At 34.1% G+C, this 21,695-nt stretch overlaps 1 protein-coding gene and 1 long non-coding RNA gene across 6 annotated transcripts in view; one reads left to right on the top strand and one right to left on the bottom strand.

Moving 5' to 3' along the window:
• Positions 1 to 1,623: 1,623 nt before the first annotated feature.
• On the bottom strand, positions 1,624 to 21,180 carry Blimp-1 (PR domain zinc finger protein 1). Of its 4 annotated transcripts, none has more exons than XM_090107447.1 (9): positions 20,579 to 21,180; positions 9,711 to 9,761; positions 8,799 to 9,041; positions 8,594 to 8,710; positions 8,326 to 8,367; positions 7,166 to 7,314; positions 6,954 to 7,054; positions 4,615 to 6,834; positions 1,624 to 4,359 (listed from the first exon to the last, which is right to left on the bottom strand). In XM_090107447.1, the coding sequence occupies exons 2-9, from the start codon at positions 9,717 to 9,719 to the stop codon at positions 4,052 to 4,054; spliced, it is 3,189 nt and encodes a 1,062-aa protein (XP_089963573.1). In that variant the 5' UTR covers positions 9,720 to 9,761; positions 20,579 to 21,180; the 3' UTR covers positions 1,624 to 4,051. The 4 variants fall into 4 exon arrangements, with proteins under 4 accessions (XP_089963573.1, XP_089963572.1, XP_089963574.1 ...); XM_090107446.1 differs by lacking the exon at positions 20,579 to 21,180 and adding an exon at positions 12,282 to 12,678; XM_090107448.1 differs by lacking the exons at positions 8,326 to 8,367; positions 20,579 to 21,180 and adding an exon at positions 12,282 to 12,678.
• The window catches only part of LOC149904599 (uncharacterized), a 47,458-nt gene continuing 30,107 nt past the window's right edge, over positions 4,345 to 21,695 (top strand). For both annotated transcript variants that reach the window (XR_016457271.1, XR_016457270.1), the window contains exons 1-2: positions 4,345 to 4,466; positions 7,092 to 7,287. This is a non-coding gene — a long non-coding RNA (uncharacterized LOC149904599). The remainder of the gene's footprint in view (positions 4,467 to 7,091; positions 7,288 to 21,695) is intronic.

Raw genomic sequence — 21,695 nt, 5'->3', positions numbered from 1 at the left:
TTCTCTACAACTTTTGTCTAAACTTTTTTTTTATACGATCAACCGTTTTTGAAGTAGAGCGCGAAGAGTGCGCAGCGTACAGTCATATATGAGCTAATGCAGGGTCAAGCGTGAGTTACGGTTATCAGTACGTTGTATAAAGTCAATTATTGACAAAAAAATTATAATTATTAAGCAATTATTCAATTATAGTATATTATTAATTCTGGATTATCTATTTTAGTTATATTTTAAAATAAAACGACATTATATAATATGTTTCCTTTAAAACGTGTAAATTTTTAAATACTTATATAACTGGAAATACTTGTCCCTACCCTATGATCATTTCTATTTATAGCCGATTTAAAAAAAGAAAAAAAAGTGTTACTAGAGCATTGGAGAAAATTACCAATTTGGATAAACTGGTGGAAGTATTTCAACAAGAAAACTGCCCCGTACAAACTTTATTTTAGAATGGAGTGCGCATCTTTTTGGCATTATATAATGCTCCAGAATCTGAGGACAACCTTGATTATTTCCGCTACACGCAATCAAATTAACAAAACTAAATAAACCTGTACAATTGTCAACACTTCCACCAACAAGTGTAGCAGCCCGTCAACATATCAATCTCATAATATTATAAATGCGAAAGTAACTCTGTCTGTCTGTCTGTTACTCAATCACGCCTAAACTACTGAACCAATTTACATGAAATTTGGTATGGAGATATTTTGATACCCGAGAAAGGACATAGGCTACTTTTTATTGCGAAATATGTACCACGGGCGAAGCCGGGGCGGCCCGCTAGTGAAAAATAAAGATAATATATCTAAAATATATTTCCTTACTGTCTTTTTATTTTAAAATATAACTAAAATAGATAATCCAGAATTAATAATATACTATAGTTAAATAATTAAATATAATAATTAAGAATAAGTACAGAAATAATGGGCATTGCTTAATAATTATAATTTTTTTAATTATAACCGTAACTCACGCTTGACCCTGCATTAGCTCATATATGACTGTACGCTGCGCACTCTTCGCGCTCTACCGCAAAAACGGTTGATCGTATAAAAAAAAAGTTTAGACAAAAGTTGTAGAGAATTTTATACTCTCCAACTTTTATAATAGGTGAAAATATCATTTAAGCAATAGGAACCGAGATATTCGTGAAAAATCATTTTTTGTGACCTTTGACCTTCAATATCTTAAGACGCGGACACGATAGCATTTGTGACTTTTGAGACAATATTTAGGGTAACAAAACAAAGGTTTTTACCAATTTCCAGCTTATTATCTTTCATTCCGAGGTTGACCCCTTTTTTTACCTAATTTCACTGGGCTACTTCACTTTTCAAATAGAGGAAGAACTTTTATGTTTTATAAATATCTACTTGTACCAAATTTCCGGTATGATTTTTAAGTTTAAACTTACAATTCATTGTACATACAAGAAATCCATCTTATCTAAGCTTCCTGGTAAGCCTCAGTCCAAGTTGACAACTTTCAAGTTATCAACAATTTTAAAGATTTTTTAAGGTAAGAAGTAAGTATAGGTACTTCAGTACATGTCTATTATACAGGTTTAAAGGAAGGTGATAGGTAGGGTTATAAAGTAATAAAACTACAATATAAATTTTACTTTTTCTTTTAATCGATTTGGTATTGTAAAATATTAACCGTCGATCAAAGTGTACAAAATTACAGGCCTTTATAGTGATTATAGGTATTTCTGGCATATTAGATAAATACCTCATTTCAAGGTACTTTTCCGCACTTGCAAATATTGTATGTAGTAGCGGAAGTTATAAAATACAATAATTATAATGTATATTGCTTATTTTGATGTACCATAAGTGACATATTGTACTTAATAAGTATATAAATTACGCAAGAACATTCTATCTTATGCTATAGTTAACTTTTATACAAAATTTACGATCGGATGCTAATCGTAGGTATTAAAAAATGAAACGTAATTTTGTGGCGAGTAATAAAATGAATTTACATATTTACATGAAATAAAAAGTTAACAGTTTTGTGTAAAATTATCTGAATATAAATAATTAAAAATGTCACAAAAGCAAAAAATTGTGATTGTACTATATTTTTGAGGTATTAGGAAAATAGATAACTGTATTATGAATGATTATTCTAATAATAATTCATATTCATTGGTGCTGTATTTGTGCGCTCAGTCTAGTGAAACAATGAAGAAGTAGTCGGAAACTGTAATAAAATACAATCACAAATCTGATAAAAGTACAAGAAAAAATAAATTACATTTTATGTATCCTATCCTAAATCAAGGAGCATACAACAAAACATTGACAAAAATCTGTAACAGTTTAAACATTAAGCTTCATATATTGATGCTTAAACTTTATAAATTCCAATAACAATAACAAGATTGAGAAATAGACTCTGATAAAATTATACGGAAATAAACTATTAATTGATAATTTACAACAAAAGACAGATCATTATTAAACAAACTTCAGGCACTAAAACAATTACATGTGTGTTTCCGATTAATTTAAAAAATATTCTTTAACCCAATCAAAGGCATTGACTACTAAGCAATACTATGTTAATGCAGTTCATTCGTATAATATGCTGTAATATATTTGAATAAAGGTATGAAAATATAATTATCATAATATCATTAACACACATATAAATGACGATAAAGTATACAATCTCCCTAAACATTTCAGCAGTAATTAATCATTATTTATATTAAAATTGAACGTGTTACAAAATTATCAGTTTCGCAAGTAAATGCTTGGTATAAAATATACAGATTATCAGTTTACAAGTGAATGCATATAAAATTTTATTGCAAGAATATTAAATATAGAAAAAGCTACTGCTTAGTTCTACATCATGTATAATTTATACCTTCCCAGATTCTAAGACTGACACACTTACACATTAAGTATACCAGTACCTATAATTACATTTGCCAATCGTCACATTACAAATCTCAGCCTTTTCGAATAGGAGAATCATAATAATTTGAAATTGGAATATAAAATATTAACTAGTAAACTCGGTGAATTAAAATTACGTGTAGTAAATAGTCGGTCAGTTCTCGAGGCGACTGACGTGAGCGACTACTACTCTACGATGTGAAGCACCATTTGTTCTAGCATAGGGATAATGTACACAGTTCATTCTAATCTAATTAATATTAGAATTAAGTTGTTGCACATACGCACTTACTTTCCAATTATTCATTAGGAACAATGATTTACTAACGATACGAATATTTCATTAGGATAACTTAAAAGTATTTAAAAATATTTTCGCGCTTTTGGCACTAATACTAATTTAATATCTTGTTTTATATTACTTAAGTGTTCAAATTTTCGATTAGGGAAAGATATAATGGGGAACGAGGGTGATTTTTAATGACAAAGTCTAATTGACAAAAAATCAGACAAAATAATTAAATGGCAAAATATAACTGTTACATGTTCTTTGGTGAAATGTTAATCATTTTACTTGTAAGTATGTTGCAGTTAACAATGCAAAAATATATTAAGTTACCTGCAAGTACATAGCTCTTTTTAAAAACTACAATGATAGGAAGATTACAGTCTAATTTTACATAGAATAATTATATACAAACTATATACACGCTCTTAGAAAATTCTATTAAATTATATAAAGTCGATGGCGAAACATTTCATTTACAATAGACGTTTAAGTAAAAAAATTGAGCATTAGCGTAAAAAAGGCTGAGACCTTAATAAAGTATTCCACGGCCTTCTATTAGAACTAGATAGTCTTAAAATGGATGAATTCTATGTAAGTACTTAGTACTTAATTAAATCGCATTGCGCTTATACTAAAACTATAATACAAATTTAATACACATTAATGTCCTTAATCTCATAGCCACTGAATGAGACGAGTCGATTCACACGAATGCCTCTTTAATTTTAAGAATACTCTCACTTGATCACAAGACAGGAATCACATTATGCGGCGGGAAAACACGCATTCGGATGCGCGTGTCAACGACTACTTTGGGGTTTGAAAGATAGGGTAGCGCTCAAGTACATTCTATGATTAGCGGCTGGCTGGATTCTATCACAGTGGGTCGGGTTTCAGGGGACGCGGAGTAATGCTGCTCGTGGTCAGGTTGCGGAGGCATCAGGCCGCGGTACTGGCCGCCGGGCCCCGGCGACATCTGACCGTGGCCGGTGAGGTGAGGCGTCGTCGTGTGAGCTTGTCCTGCCATCATCGCCTCCCCGTGCGACATGCTGCGAGCCCCACCGGTCATCACCCCTCCTTGCGTGGCTGAGTGCACTTCATAACTTTCATGCCCCTCTCTCTCGTGGCAGTCTTTGTCGACGTTACCTGCAAAGTGCACGCGAAAATGAAATCGGTCGCGTTCAGCAAGAGCGCAAGTGAAAGTTGTGGTTCACCTACGGAGAGAAAGTGCATCGCGGCGTATTTAGATTTGCGTCTGTGTTTATTGTGAAATATATTTAAATTTTATATATGTGAAATATACAAGTTACTTCATTAGTTCAATTTTAAATAAAAAAAATCTAAATTAAGTTTAGCTCAAACAAAAATACTTCGACTTTTTAATAATGAAAAGGAACATACCCATGCATTCAGTATTAGCAGCATTCGTTATAGCTAGCACTTCTTCAATATTATTTGGTTTGCAACTAGTCGTCTTCCAATGTGTTCTTAATCCCGAAGCGCTGATATATTTCTTGTCGCAGCCTTGGCAAACATATGGCCTGTCGTTTGTGTGAAGCCTTTTGTGAAGTTTTAAATGCACAAATTGTGTAAACTTCTGCATACATAAATCACATGCGTATGGTTTTTGTCCAGAATGCAGTCGCAAATGAGTTTTTAAATTCGATGTTGATGAAAACCTTTTCTTACAAATATCACATTGATGGGGTTTTTCACCAGTATGCACTAAGTGATGTTTTTGCAAATGAGCAAGTTGAGTAAATGACTTATTGCAGACATTACATTTAAAAGGCCTCTCCCCTGAGTGTGTCCTCAAATGCACTTTTAGGTTTGATAACTGGCCAAATGTTTTACAACATACATTACATTCGTAATGCATCTTTCCATCTTTTTTCTTTAAGGGGTAAGGTAAGCTTCTATACCCTCGCGAGGTTTGAGAATTAGGGCTCATTGGTGCCATCATCAAATTGCATGAACCGTCAGGGCTCAAGCTGCCATGTTGTGGTACAAGTTGTCCATTCACGTTTGAATTTTGGATTAAACTTAACTGGGAACAATTTTTTAGTGTTATAACACTAGTTGAAGATGGATAATGGTGGTTATTTTGACCGTTTTGATTCCTCTCGTATTGATGTGATGATGTAACCGTTGGTGAATATGTAGTGGGTGGAGATCCAAGTTGCGTGATGATGGTGGAATTTGGTGGCGAGTATAAACTATAAGAATAATTTGGATAATGACTTTCATAACGCGTTTCTCTTATTTCCCTTATCTCTCGAATTTCTCGAATTTCCGTTGTGTGGGGTATAGAGTGCGGCGGAGAAGATGAATACAATGACACCGAGTTAGGTGTGGGAAGTTGTTGAGGTAGCGGCAATAAAGATGGTAAAGGTGTCAAATTGGAGCTAGAGTCAGGACTACAAGCATTTCCATACCTTTGGCTTTTCTTGTACGAATATGCCATTTCAGTCGGAGATGATGGAGGTGGTGTTGCATTTGGTTGTCTTCTGTTTGGATCGTTATTGTTAGTATCAATTCTGTTTCCGGTAAGAATGGTTTCCAAAATTCTTGTATCTGGTGGTGAGTATCTCATAAATGCGGGTTGTGGGGAAGGTGATAATGCGCCATCTTCATAGTATGGTTTATTTAAAGGAACTACAGTATTTTGTGAAGATTCCAACACAATAACTGTTGAAGTTGCTGGGTCACGTCGGGGTGGTGACAAGTTTTGTGGTGAAGTGTTAGCTAGTTCCTCGGAAATAATTAACTCCTTTTCACTTTCGCAATCCATATCTTTATGATTTTGATATTGATATGCTCTTGGCATTTTTATCTTGACCTTTCGATATTCATTTCGATGCATATCTTGGTCAACTTTTTGAACGATAACAGTCTCTTTGGGCTCGTTTGTCTTATTTGAGCAATCTAAAACATAATTTTCAACATCAGAATCACTTGAATCTTCTGGTGGAGTAAACTCGTCATGGTAACCATTACTATGATAACCTTCATCAGACCTAACAGAACCATCATTAGGTGTTAGTTGGTGTTCATAATGAGAGGGAACGCAGTGTGGAAGACTTGGTGACTTGCTTCCAAATTTTTCTGAGTGGTTTAAAGCCATTGGCGAAGGTCCACGTAAATCACGTTGATTATGGTTTAATCCTGGTGATCTGTTGTTATGAATTCTAGGACTTTCCATCTGGTGTATGACTACATGAGATGTACTTTCTTTGTGTTGGTGTATTATTAAAGTTTGATCTCTGTGATGTATTTTAGGCGATGGTGGTTGCATCAACGAGCTTGGCGACATCGGCCGTTGCTCATTTATAAAGTGTGGGTTTTCTATTTTCGGAATTATTCCGTTTGTAGATATATCCATTCTAGCAACAAGCCTTTCATTTTTATTCATACATCTAGGGTCATCTCTTTGTAGCATAGCTGTAGCTTCAAGGGGTTTATCACTCGCTTCGCGTTTTCTTCGCCGATTTGGGACTTCGGCTTCCAACAGTTCTTTTGTATTTGTTAGACCAAGAACATATTTCATGTGATTGAAAGCTATTTCAGGATGTACCGGTGCGGGAGGTAGTCCATAAGCTTTTTTGATTGTTTCTTCTTTACCTATAAAAAATTATGTAAATAAGTTATTGGGAACTACAACACGCATTATATAATTATATTGATATAATTACAATAATATCATTCATAATATAATTTGTAACAATAGATATGTAACTTACATATTGAGTATGTTGCTCTTTCTGGGTCAATATCGTATCCCAGCCTGGTTGCAAAATCCTTACAATACCATACCATAAGTTCTTCATTTGGCATGATATCCCTGAAAATAATATAAATTAAATTACTTTTAATATTAGGTATGTTACTAAATAAAAAATAATTATTGAATTAGAAGTAACAAAATGAAAAGTGATTGGTGAAAAAGTTATACCTTATAGTGTAAAAATATATGTGCTCCTGGTGCTGGCAGGCAACGAGGTTCATTACGGATAACGAGTAGGCTGACGCCACGTATCTCATCCAATTGGCTACACTTGTGTCTGATCCATCCAGGTAATAATAGTCACTGTCCTTAAATATCTGAAATAACAATTAATATATATTAAGAATACATTTAGATACTAATAGTATAAGGCTTATTGCTTATGCCAGTCCAAAATTAAGGTCCGAATTGTTAATTTAATTAACCATTTAAAAAAATCTTTCATCGTTTTTAGGGTTCCGTAGCCAAAATGGCAAAAACGGAACCCTTATAGTTTCGTCATGTCCGTCTGTCCGTCTGTCCGTCTGTCCGTCTGTCACAGCCGATTTACTCGGAAACTATAAGTACTACAGTGATGAAATTTGATGGGAATATGTGTTGTATGAACCGCTACAAAAATATGACACTAAATAGTAAAAAAAAGAATTGGGGGTGGGGCCCCCCATACATGTAACTGAGGGATGAAATTTTTTTTTTCGATGTACATACCCGTGTGGGGTATCAATGGAAAGGTCTTTTAAAATGATATAAAGTTTTCTAAAAAACATTTTTCTTAAAGTGAACGGTTTTTGAGATATCAGCTCTCAAAGTCGTAAAAAATATGTCCCCCCCCCTCTATTTTTATAACTACGGGGTATAAAATTCTAAAAAAAATAGAGGTGATGCATGCTAATTAACTCTTTCAACGATTTTTGGTTTGATCAAAGTATCTCTTATAGTTTTTGAGATAGGTTGATTTAACTGTAATTTATTATATTTGCTGCTACGGAACCCTTTGTGCGCGAGCCCGACTCGCACTTGGCCGGTTTTATTTTAATTTAAAGTTTTGTCTATTAAATTATAACACATGTTGTATCCTACACGTGGCACGTGTTTAATATTTACATTACGCGTGCAGCTGATAGCAACATACATATTATGGAGTGGAGTCAAGGACGAGATGCAATGTCATAATGATGTTGGACGCGAAAGATAAAAGGCTTTTTGTTTGAACGTTATTCAAAGCACTTTAAGCACACTCGGCACATATACAAGATACTTATAGAAAAATAAATGTTTGAGCAACCACCACCAAAAGGTAGAAAATATAGAAGAAAACCCATTCTCACCTTAATATTTCCATAAGTATGATGTCTGACAGTTTCTTGTACCTGGCCCAAATAGAGAGGAATAGGTTAGAGAGAGAATAGTGCTTATTTAATTATGTCTAAAAGGTAAAATTTCATTTTTGGTTAAATAGGTATATTTTGTTAGTTATGTACAAAGGTTTAATTGCGGTAATAGATAAAGGCATTGGAAATGTAATAGAGGTTAATGTAAGCTTGTTAAGGTGAATTGTGATAGATTTGGGAAAGTTTTAGAGATTTATTTACTCACCCTCCAGTAATATCTCCACGATACTTTGTCATTTGGTTTATTGGGTGTTCGTGTACCTTCAAATGGCCCGAATCTTGTTCCTCGAGGTATAACACCGGTGCTCCAAACACCTTCAGTCTAGAATATAATTTAAGAATTTGTTAGTGACAAAGATTTCGAGATTCCTATTGTGTAAAATAATATTTGTGATGGTTACTATTCGTACCGGTGTATTCGGTGTAGATAATACTGCAGAGGGTCTTAAAGCCAAACTGCGAGGCAGAGTTCTCTCGGCTCTGTTCAGTACTCCACGTTCGCAAGGAACATCTGGTACAATGTACACGGTGAGCCTTTCGAACTCTTCTTCCTTCATTCTGGTCACATCGTAGGCGTCATTACTGGCTACGGCGCCAATGTTAGGACTGGCGGTACGTCCCACCGTCGTACTGGGAATTTCTTCACTGGTTGACTATAAATAAATGATACGTTATAAATAATCCCTCTTAATTGAAAATTATTATAAGTGTTGTGATATGTTATGATCGTGGTATATCATAATTTCCGTATTGTTTATTCTAAAGTTAGTCTAGACAGATAAGAATAGATAGCGCATTGCACACTAATCTCATATAAAGTGTATCGATTGAAAGGTCTTTTATCATCATTGAAAGTAAGATTAACCAACTTGTATAAGGATATAAGCGTGTCAGGCATTCTATCATCGTCAATTTGTACTCCAAAAATATGCAAATGAATGCACTTTATCGTTATAGCCATAGCTGTGAAGCAGGTTAACACGTTTTAAATCTTGTCACTTAAGTCGAGAGTATATTTTCGCTAAATAAGAACAGAGGACGACGTCGTTGTTCGATAAAGGGGCGGCGCCACTACTGACCTACTTTTGAAATAAGTGCGCAATTTTCATTGCGCACAGACACTTCCTCTTTACCTATTTTAAATTCCCCAAAAAAAATATTTTGCATTCACAGAAATTTACACTTTTATTTAATAGTGCTAATGCTATAAAATGGTAAATTCAAGAATTCCTCGTAAAATAATATGAATAAGTCCCTATATATCTTTTACGCGAAAGTTACATTAAATACCTAATTCGTTTGTGATAAATGTTAGTTCTTACCAGTCTCATTTTGATGATTTTGATGTCCTTTTTTATTTAACGTAGAAGTATCTGAAACAAACCAAAAACAAATTTTATGAGCGACGTTTATCAATGAAGCCACAAATTAAAACACATAAAATGTAATATATTTTCAATATATGTACATAGTCTCGTTATTGTGATTTTTTAAGAAAAATAGAAAATATTTAAATAATGTGCAATGTTAAAGTAACCAAAAATTTATACACCACAGGAAAACATTTATAGTTCATATAAAATTGACATTGATATTTGATACTGAATGTTTTGCACAATTACATCATCATGGTAATAAAAATAGTAATCAAGTTGTGAACATCTATTACTAATACATATTTTAATTGCAATAGTCTCACTGACTGACTGTGTGTTATGCTTTCATGACTTTTCACTCTACCAATTTCGATGAAATGAAATGAAAAATTGTTACAGACCCAGTCTCAAACATATTTTATATTTATTTGCCAAAAAAGTATCCCTTAGGTAAGAATGCGGAGAGAAAAAATGGTTCTATGTAAAAGAGATGTGGAGAAACCGCTAGGATTTGGTGTTGTTCTAAATCACCATTCTTCAACTTACACGATAACAGAAGAATAATGAGACACAAATTATTCACATTTTATGTGTATTTTTGTGTATTTATCAATAAGATTCTTTGCGACAAAAACTCTGAATCAAAAATCTGACAAAAGCCGGAATCATGGTTGTTGAGTACATTTCTGAAGTTAAAGCTAAGAATGTTTTAATAGTCAAGTAATGAGGTAATTAATTTACACACTTATATAATAATTATGTCTGCTGGTTTAGCACGTGATTATTAAGATATTGTGCAACGCGTCCGCGCAATGTCACATTGTGCACGAGACTTGAACCTTATCTGTGCACTTGAACCGGCTCTATGGCTCTATAATATATCTTATAGTTTTTTTTTATTATATGATAAAGAAGATACCCTGTTAATAAATAGGAGATATTCAGGAGATTTGCAGGGCCATCAATTTTAAACTTCATTATACTTTTGACAGAAGTAAGTTAGATTGTAGATGTTTCTTAATTACCGGATTTTTAAATTTTCATTTTCCTTGTATCTATCATCTATTTTCTTTAGGATGTAACAAAATTTAAAGTGACTCTTTATAGAACATAATTAAAAATATGATTGAGACATATTTTTACTTCAAAGGCAATCAATTATGAACATTAGAAACTCTAGATTCTGATTTAAAAATATATTAGAAGTATGTGAACAAAAATTACAATTTAGGTTTGCTGTCTCCTTTTATTTTAAATATCTTCTTTTTTAATCTATTCCATTATATACACATTAATATATTTACTAATGTCTTGCAATGAGTGCAATGTTATATAACATAATACATATACCATTTTATATGAGTATAAGTAGGTATAAAACCCTTTATACATAAGGGTGGTTTAATTAATGCCTCTCTAATAGTATTAAGTACAAAAACATTAAAGCTGTTTAAGAATAAATGTTCGTTTAAACGCTAATAACGATAATCGAATTTGCAATCAATTAGCAAGCGCATGAGCGCGTAGCGCGCGCGCACCAGGAAGGAACCTTGGCGCGGTGACTACGTAGTACTTGAACTTGGCCTTTGCGCCAGCGCAATCGCGATGCATAGCGCATCATTGCTCATTTATTAGAAACTAAACATACCTATCATTTTATGCAGTTTTTTAACAACATTTTTAATATATGTGTGGGAATTGGAAAATAATAAATAAACTAGCAAGACGATTTAAAAGCTTTAAATGTGTGGATGAGTAGGGTATAGACTAAATATAATATATATAAAGTCTAATTGTACTGTTATATTTCTTTAAATTGAGTGAGGATTTTCTTGATGAGTAGAGCTTAAAAGTCTCTTTAAAAATTAGTTATATTTGCATAAGAGAGCAATAAATTTAAACACTGATGATACACTGTACGTTTTAAATACTTCCTCAATTAAACATTGTGTCAATATTGGAAAATACGAAATATAGCCAGATATGTTATGAGCGACGGAAAACTAACCTTGTGGTCTAATAATAATGTAATACGTAGCTGTTTCTACTACAAATAGATGCAAGTATTGGCATAAATAGATGTATTATTAATATATTTTACCCATCGTTTACAGGAGTTTTGAATATTTTAGAACGCTTATGCAAAATGGTTAATAATATTATATGTAATAAAATAGGTTTATAAAATATGTGACTGCATATTCTGCATCAAAATTATTAATCTTTATAAACAGACTCTACATTTTAATTTATAATTTCATTTAAAAGATTATTTTTAAATAATTTTGAATATTTTGTTACTTATTTCATTTTCTTATATTAATTCTTTTTCTTATTTCATTTCAAATTATTTCATGTGGTTAATTTCAGTTAATACTTAATAATTCTCTACGTTCATTTGGATTTACTGCTCGTTTTGAGCTAAATTATTTTTCACACAACTTCAATAAATATAATAACGTATTTACTAATGTAATTAATAATTCACTGTTCACTGTGATAAATCGTAATACTTACAATAGGACTCATTTTTCAGGCTTCCTTAACAACTATTTCGATTACGTTTAACGTTATTTCCGGGTTTAAGGTATCGAGTGTCTTTGGTATATACTGGTCGGGTTTGATTTGTGTTATATTGCGATGTCGAGCGATTTGATGTACTCCAGCAGGATACGGAGCGTCAACAAGGGTACAATAGGCCGCAGCCAGCGCACCGATCTCATGTCGGCTGGCGGAGCCGGGAGCGAGTCGCGCGGAGGCCCACAGCTAGGCGCTGGCGGGGGCCCGCGGCCTGCGAGCTGGCTGGCGGCTCGGGGCGCGCATTATGCAACACTGGCCGACCTGCCCCACGTCTAGCCGCGGAGCGTGTCGCACTAACCCGACGCCACGCTATGCCGACCGACCTAGATGCACTTTTACAACGAGAATGCAATCGACACACATATTCGCGTCTCGTTCCGATAAACGCATCGACGATGAAAGCGGCTCGTGATGGAGAATGCGGACGAATTTGACGGCGAGTGCAGTGAGTACGTCACGTTCGCGCCTAGTGTTCTCCAATTAGAGAAGAGCGGGACGGTGCGGCGCAGTGCGACCGAGCGCTGCATTCAAGTTCATTACTTCCGTAGTGTGGCTGCCGCCGAGCGCCCTGACCGTGCTCCCGATCTGCGAATCTATGAACGACCATCGCGCCGCGTGCGAGCGGCTCGCCGAGCTATTTGTTATGATATAATCTTATGTCACGGTAAGATGTAATTACTTTTAGAACACAACATACGAAAAAGGATCTAATTTTTATTATACGTCTATAAACTTACGTAATTAACCTTTATACATCGACACGATCGTCACTGCTCTATACGGCGTTATTAAAAGCTTGACTGATGCACAAGGAAATAAATTTTAAAATTGCAGCAAGGGGTGTGTGGGTAGCGTGCGAACGGTAGCGAAAGCCATGGCAGGGAGAGCCGCGCAAACCTCCCCGGAACACGCTTTCACTATCGCGGGTCGACGACACAGCCTACATACACCCTTACCCGTGCATCTCGCCTGCAATCCCGTATTTTCAAAATCTTTCATCCTTGTTCTTCTATGGATATTTGTGAAGGATAGATAGTAAATACTCGAACGTCTCTATAACTCTATCCGTCAATCTGATTTAAATTTATGGAATAGGAACCTGTAGTAGTAAGGGCAATGCATTCTCCCTAACGATTACCGCGTCTCCCTGCCACCTACTATTATTCAATATTGATTTCACTATTTACAAGAGTCAAATTGATTGCAATTTCCATTTTGATTACGCAGGACCAGTAAATTGGTATATAAATTATAAATTTTGTTTAACGTAATGTAACATATCTAATATTTACTGATTTTCATTCTTGTATTACTAGTTCATATGGAAGTTAACTTGTATATAACGTTATCTGTATAGTTTTCTGTACGAAATAATATAATACTTCAGTAGGTAATAATAACTACAAGAATTGAAATATTATAGGGTAAGACCCAAGAATTACTCTTTTGGAATTTATTTATTTTTAATTGGTTCTTATAACGATGTAGAACTCTAAAAAAAGAGTCTCATTAAGCAGATTAAAAGTAGTATTAGTCCTTTTATTACTTCAAACACTTTGTAACATTCCATGGTTCTAATTTCATAATACATTGGGTTCTATATTGCTAACCCTGTTTTGTCGATCCTGACCTGCCCTAATGTCTGGACCTTTTTCAAATATGTCTTACATCCCGTCCGCGTCGCCCTGTAACACTTTCTATTGATATGAGACTTCAGACGACTGATTTACAAGAATTAATAAAAATGGTCGGTTATGGAATAAAGCTTTTATTCAAATTCGTGTACTAACTAATAACTTATTCAAGCATAGATTGTGACTTATGCTTAATTGGATGAATAATATTGAGAATAGGGAGAATTTTAATTGCTTGTTAAATTGTAATTGATATGATTTAATACCTTAGGATTATGTTTTCGATATTGAATATTAAATTTAATTTTGAAAAAAAAAAAAACTTTATAAGGTTTAAATTCGTTTGCCTAGCAACTAGATAAAAGATTAGCATTTCATGATAAAATTAATATCAACTTTTTCGGTCAATTAGAGCGTGAAAAGCGAAGCGCGTCAAAGAAAATGTAGTTTTCCAACATCGGTGGAGGCTTGAGCAGTATCAAAACACTGAATCTTCCGGGGTGAACGGCCGCAGCGCCTCGTCCCACTAGCCCCCGCCGCCCGGCGTCGCTCGGTGTCTCGCTCTACTCTGGCCGCGCGAATAAATCGCACCGCCGCGTCTGTGTGCGGGAAATGCGTCTGCCATGCCAGTATTCGGCGGCGAGGTCGTTGACATGAATTTTCTTCAGGCCTTTTATCCCAAAATTTGCATTCCCATTTTAAAGCGAACGATTAATTTCACGCTTTTTGTTAAGTGTGCTTATATTTGATTAAGTGAATGGAACGTTTTTCGTTTTTAATAACTAATTAGCTATTAGACATGTCACTCTTTTTTAATCTCCTTCAATGTTTTCAAAGATTTGTTTTCTATTGAGAACGTTGTGAAACTATAACATTTTATCTTTTAGATACTACCTACTTGGTATACTGATTATTTGGGTTTTTAAATGAAAATATGCATTTTACCCAAAAATTTAATTTTAGTTTTAGAAAAGAAAAAAAAGTTTAGTTAAACATATATACAAACATAATGATATCTTTACCATCTGATGGGAGTATTAGTCTTTCCTGCATCTAATATTTATTGAACAGAATAGGCTGTATCGATCTTAGCCCAGCACAGCGAGGAAGTTATATCTGTGGAAGTGTTGCTTGTGTAAACTCGATTTCCCCCTTCTTGGGGTAGGCTTCAATACTCATTCATGCCTTTTTCCTGCTCTAGCCGGGATGCAGGCGCATAACGCGCTCCCTCTCGTTACGCTTCCGTGTTGGCGGCGGATACGCGCATGCACTAGACCTAGCCCAATGCAGCGAATTTTGCGTAAGGTCATTGTCCTCCCTTGCTTATGTTTGTACCGAGCCTTACTGTCGGCGACGTCTTTCAAATAAGACTAGCTAAGTTAATGCAACAGACAACTAAGTTTTAAATTATTTTACTGCCACCAATTTCACTTTTTGCACAAATGTGCAATTTCGTTTGTTATTACCGGTATTTTTATTTCATTGTTCGATACAATAATGACAGCCTGTGAGACAAAAGATGTATAAAAACAACGGGTCGTTTATTTAACAACGAGTCTTTTAATTTTTTGCTAAAAGTGCCGTTTGCACAAATTCCATTTTTTCGCAACAAATTAAAAAAGGTCCCCTTTTTTAATGTTCGCATGAAGTAAGGTAACAATATAACAAAGACAGATGAGACTTGAAAGTATTGCCTTAGTAAAAAAACATCCTTTAATGTTTTATCCAATTCCTAGAACTGTTTCATGGTAATGGTAATTACGCAAAACCAGCATTACATTTTATTATACCAAAAATAAAACATAAAAGATGAACTATAGAGTTCTACAGTTCAATAGTAAACTAGCTATACCTACCCCTAACCTATAATTATTTTCTGTTAAGTTACATTTCATAATTGCTTTTCATTTAACAATGTTTATATATGCGGTAATATAAATAATATTATCTATTATATTATGCGATTTATTAATATGTATGTACCAAAATGTAGGATTTAACGCAGAAAGATTTATACAATATGCAAGTTGTAAATTACACGTATAAATCATGATAATTTCAGGCCATACAGTTAACTGAACGGTTATATAAATCTTAATAGCTGATAAATCGTGTGCATGGAAGTGCGAAGTTCTAGTCTAGAATGTTAGGCTAGGGTCAAAAGCCGCGCAGTATGTCAGCGTTTAGTATTCCGTGAGCCCAGGCCCGGCCGGCTAACGGGACCGCCTGTCTGCACCGGCCTTTACTTTCATCGATCGAGCTAACCACGGTTTACTTTCCTTTGTTACTTGCCACTTCTTTATATTCTGATCTATTTAATGATGTTTTATATTTAATTAAAATAGTATTACATAGCTAACATAGCCTTCAAACCTGCATATTATAGTTGCGTTTATATCGTTAACAAAACGATTATTTGTCGTTAAAAATGCGTTAAGGTTTATTATGTCAATCAAATATCCTTTATGACAATGCGGGTTTATAATTATCTATGGTTAGCAAAAAATATTTGAGGCAAGTGTTTGCCCGCTGCAGGTAGAGCCTTTAAGCCGGATAATGACAACCGAGTCTTTGTAAGGGACGTACCGTTAGATTTTTTCGAATCAATAGAAAAATATGATTTAGTACAATAGACGCTGTTATGGTTTGTGTTTAGATATAATAAATATCCGTGAACTTTTTATTCGACAAAAATTCTTGTGTTTATGTAATACCTGACGTTGATAGTTGATGTTAGATATGGTAAAATTGTAACAATGTATGAGGAAGTTATATCAGCATTGACCTCTACATCTCAAGAAATTGCGAATATTGCGAATATTGATATCTATTTCCTAAAACCAATAAACGGTAAAAGCATATCTAATGACTAGTCGTTGGCAATTTCCTATGAGCTAAGTTATGGGGTGCTCGTAAAGGTAATGTATTATACGTACTTATGTAGCGCGATAGATTTTAGCACGTCTAAACGTAACTGTGCTGTGAATCATGCACTTTTGCCTCTCAAATAGGTTTACAGCTTTAGAACGCAATTGCAATACGTAATAACTAAATTGCATAAACATTAAGAGACAACTTCGGTAGAGTATAGAGTAGAGTATTTTGTCTAACTTTAATATTTCATTTGCTTATGTTGTTTTGAGTATTTTAATAAAAACATAGAAAATAAAACTGGTTATGTATCTTTATTGATAAATTAAAAAATTAATTTTGCACGATTCTTTTCATCGGTTTGTCCTAAAAGAATTGGTATAATAGGTAGATTATAGTTTAGAAGAATTTTAACTTTGTTTATTCATGGATCTAGATCAGGAGCATCTTTCAGTTTGTTCAAACGATTAGCAGGTATAGCGCATGACTCCAAAACGTAGTTGAAATTGGTTCATTATGATTACATTCATTGTTGAGCATCCTGGCTATGGAATTTAATTTAAACAGGTAGAAATCGATGGGAATCTGTTTTTTTATCAAGTTCCCGCTGGATTTTTGATACGGTGCCCACGAATCGTGCTACCGTTAGGTCAAGGCGGTAAAAAATAGAATAGGAGGGTGAAATTAGAGTAGATATAGCGGGATTCTCTTCCTTGTATGCATTGAAACATTTTGTAAAAGCTACGTTATGTTTAGCTTATCCAAAAAAATATATTGTGTTTTTGTTAAGGAATATACAACAAGTGTATTATAAGATGCGTTAAGTTATAGGTCCAAAATATTTTCCTTATTTAAACATAAGTACTCGTTAGTAGCTACTAAGTATGTTTAACGTTTGTCATAAATGACGCTATAAAGTAGCAGCTAAATAAACAATTAATTGAAGACGTTCAAAAAATGTTGAAGTCAAGTTCAATGATTTAAACAATAATTTATCTATATCATATATATCGTATATCTGTCGACGGTTATATGCATTTCATTCGATAGGTAAGTGCTACTACGCAGTACTATATAATATTATGTATAGATCGATACACGTGTATTCATTCATTGAATAAAATGTCAACTGAAGTCATCGCCGCAACTGTCTTGATACGGTTCGAAGGCTTCACGTGTAGATGCCCTCTAAAGTATTTCCCTCTTGCATAATGCGATAATTATCTGAATAAATGAATAAAAATGTGCCTTGTGTAGTGTAGGGCGATAAAAAATATTTAGTACGTATGATCTGTATGTAACAGTTTATTGTTGTGGCCACCGGAAGGCTCGCGCCATACCGACTCTATTAAATGTGCTGTGTATGTGGGACATTTCACTGCAGTCCTTGATTCTCGTTATAATAATTTATTGTCGACTGTACCTGTAGGTGAGTATTTATTTTCGTTTTCGAATGCTAATACATACATATAGTTATGAAGTAATATTTGAGTTCAAAAACTCATCATACGCAGGGGTCACGGAACACAGTGGGGTTTTGGTCGGTAGGAATCCGACATAACCCACAGCCCCTTCCCCGGAGGCCGTGGGTATCTATGCAAGATTTCCCCACTTAAAAAAAAAAGGGGTAGGTTTATTTATTTTTAACTAAGTATGTGGACAAGTTGTATTCGTGCTAAAGCAGCAGATATGAATTATATCATCGCACTTCGGATACTGTTGATTCATCGTGATGTGATGCGTATATTATGTACATTTTAATAACAAAGCTAGTTGAAAGGTCAATACAATACAACACGGAGCTGTCGAAGCATGAAAATGGATATTACATAATAGGTGCGTGTGCGCCCGCGGCCGGGGCATGAGGTACCGTTGCTTGAACAGGTTCCACGCATTGAGTCCCCCCTCGCCGCCACGCGTGCTCCGTGTTTACCAGGCATTTACTTTCTACCCATGAAGGACCTTCCTGGCACTCCCACGTAAGAGCCAGCGCAAGTGAACTCACCGGATAACTCGTACTTTTTGTTTTATTACAATTCCTTTGCTCCTACAATATTGACTTTTCTGATCCACACTAGAAATTTTAACAGCCCTCGATATAGAGACGACGGTAATGACGACATCGCGAAGGTAATATTCACTAAGAAAAACATAAGCAGAGCTTAATTGTGAATGTTGCGGCTGAGTAAATTGAACTTCCGACTTTATATCGTTGAACGTAAACATAAAATCGCATAAGCGAAAGCACTCCGCAGCTCGAGCGAGTTGCGGTTCAATGACCGAGTTTTCACGGGTTTGTCAGCCTGTTGTTATATCATCGATGTAGTCAGTGTCATTGCCGAATTTACAATCACACTGCGTGCCAATTTGCATCTTTTTGCGATCGGCGTAAGATTCAGATTGGCACTACGTCTCATTTACCGCGTTCGGTAAGTAAATATATACTATTTTTTATTACATACGAGTTCAAGTCGACGTCGTTTATGAATATTTTTTACTACTTACAAATATCGTTACTTTACAGAATTGATTTATTTATAAAATTGAAATTTGATGTTTTTTGGAATTTCATATGCATGTGAATTGAATGAATCTCATAATACATGGAGTAAATTGAATAATGTTTCCGTAATTCTGCCCAGTTGTGGTGATCATAATAAATACAATACACAAAGAATTTTTACATTTTACTTGGATACATTTTTATGGTATACGATTTAAAAACAAGAAGAAGTTATGATTAAAAAAAATATAGAGTTTAAATTTAATATTATGAAATATTTGATAATGGATAAGGGGTGTCAAAGTAAGTTATACCTATATGGGGTGAATTACGCAATAGAGCTTGGGACCACGTGCGCGAAAAGTTAACCTTGAGGCTGAACTCAACAGGTTCAAGGCTTCTTTTTTGCTCTCCGACTGCCCAATAACAATTGCTCGTTACATGTTGTGATATAACCAAGTTACTTTATGTAATTATTGCTTAAAACCTGAATAGTTTTTTCATAATTAGGTACAAGAGATGAATATAATTTTTAGTATGATGAAAACAATTAATCTAAATATTAGGTATTATTAGCCTTATTATATCTACTATTTAGCAGTGTTACAGATATTAAGAATTATTATATTAAAACGTTAAATAATTTTAATTGTTCAGTATTACTTATATTTATGATAAAGCTCAGGCAGAGCTTTTATTTAATTTATTATAACTTATAGCGAGTACAAAATTTTATACATTATAAGTAAATAGTTACCTATACTAAAATTTAAAATATATTACTTTGCAAAAAAATAATAATCCAAATACAACACACTTACATTTATTTTGTAAAATAAACATAAATGACTTTTTCATGAATTATTCAGATTTTGCTACTTCTCATCCAAACAGCCAAACTACTACTTGTCCTTTGTGTATAATATTATACATATTTTATTTTTAGATACAAGTAGAAAAGAGTGAAAATAATGTAAATTACAAAAGTCTTTTATATATCATACATTGTTTATTGTGTAAAGAGTTCATATGTGTTTATAAAAAAATTCAAACAATGTAATTTAAGACATAAAATACTTTCTTATGATTCTAAGATGTAGCTAAAGATCATGCGCGTTGAAGTCTTTTTGTCACAAGACGGTCAGCATCCCGCGATGTAAATAAGCTACCTTATATACTATGCATTCCATTTTACATTATAATAGAAAATTCATACCGTAACTTACCAATAAGCGCATAGTAATCCAGAGAATAATCGTAAATAAAATCCAGATAGTGTAGCAGATATTTTCACTAAACTTAAACTATTCATCACTACACTGGGACCGTCACTTAAATTAATAAGTCTTAAAATTGAGATCTAGGTTGCATTCAGTCTAAGTTCAACACTTTAGTACATGGCGAGGCGGAGGCGGCGTAGCGCACCGATAGCTCCGTGTAACTGATAAGTGTAGCTCGGTTCACGGTCGGAGCCGTCGTTGCCGCGGTCGCCTGCGGTCTGCTCTGACTTCTGTAGTCTGTACTCTGTACCGTCGCCTGCGCTTCTTCCGCACTCACCGGCCGGGTGAATGAACTGCGTGCGAGCGAGACGGAACACGCATCCCGACCAATGCCATGGTCGCGTTCTATCTCGGCAAGGTAATCTAGTACAAGTGTCAAACGATATTTATTCTTTAGTATTTATCGTTTCCCCTATGTGTGTGAAAAATTATTTTTACCCATACGTCACACTCACAATGCAAACATCATGATGGTAGTTGAATCGTTTATAATACGTTGACCTTAATCATAAACAGAAATTGTCATCTCGTTGTATCGAAAAAAATAAAGACAGAATAATAGAAAGAGAAAATAAACTTACTTTTTGATTTGTATTCCATACATATTAAAAAATATATGCTTTTAGCTGCCAATTCCAAAATATGATTTACTCCTAAAATTTAACCGTGTGATTTTTATCAGGTATATGAGTTCATATTTTCAGAAATTTAAATATTATTGCATAATAAAGAAACCCACATCCATCGATGGATTAATAATAATAATAAATTTAGGATTAATAATTAATATTCTAATACTGAAAGCGACTGAAATTATCGCGCTCCTCTTTTTTGTGTTATGGTTTAAAATTTACGAATATATCGATGGTTGTATGAAAATGTCCAATAGCATAGGTACCTATATCATAACATATGTTCACATAAATACTTGAATTTATGAGCCTCTCTGTAGTCCATAATATATGCATGTAGCACATAACACTAAAAAATCACATACGTATCAAACAGTGAAATAATTTTAGGTCAAGATTACTTGTGGAATTATCTTTAGGAATTATCCTAA

The sequence above is a fragment of the Colias eurytheme genome, chromosome 11 (genome assembly GCF_061535395.1).
Source record: "Colias eurytheme isolate Ceu_HAF_F1 chromosome 11, ilColEury1 Martin Lab GWU primary, whole genome shotgun sequence".
Lineage (NCBI taxonomy): Eukaryota > Metazoa > Arthropoda > Insecta > Lepidoptera > Pieridae > Colias > Colias eurytheme.
The sequence above is the reverse complement of the archived record's forward strand: the minus strand, read 5'-3'. Positions and strand labels throughout refer to the sequence as shown.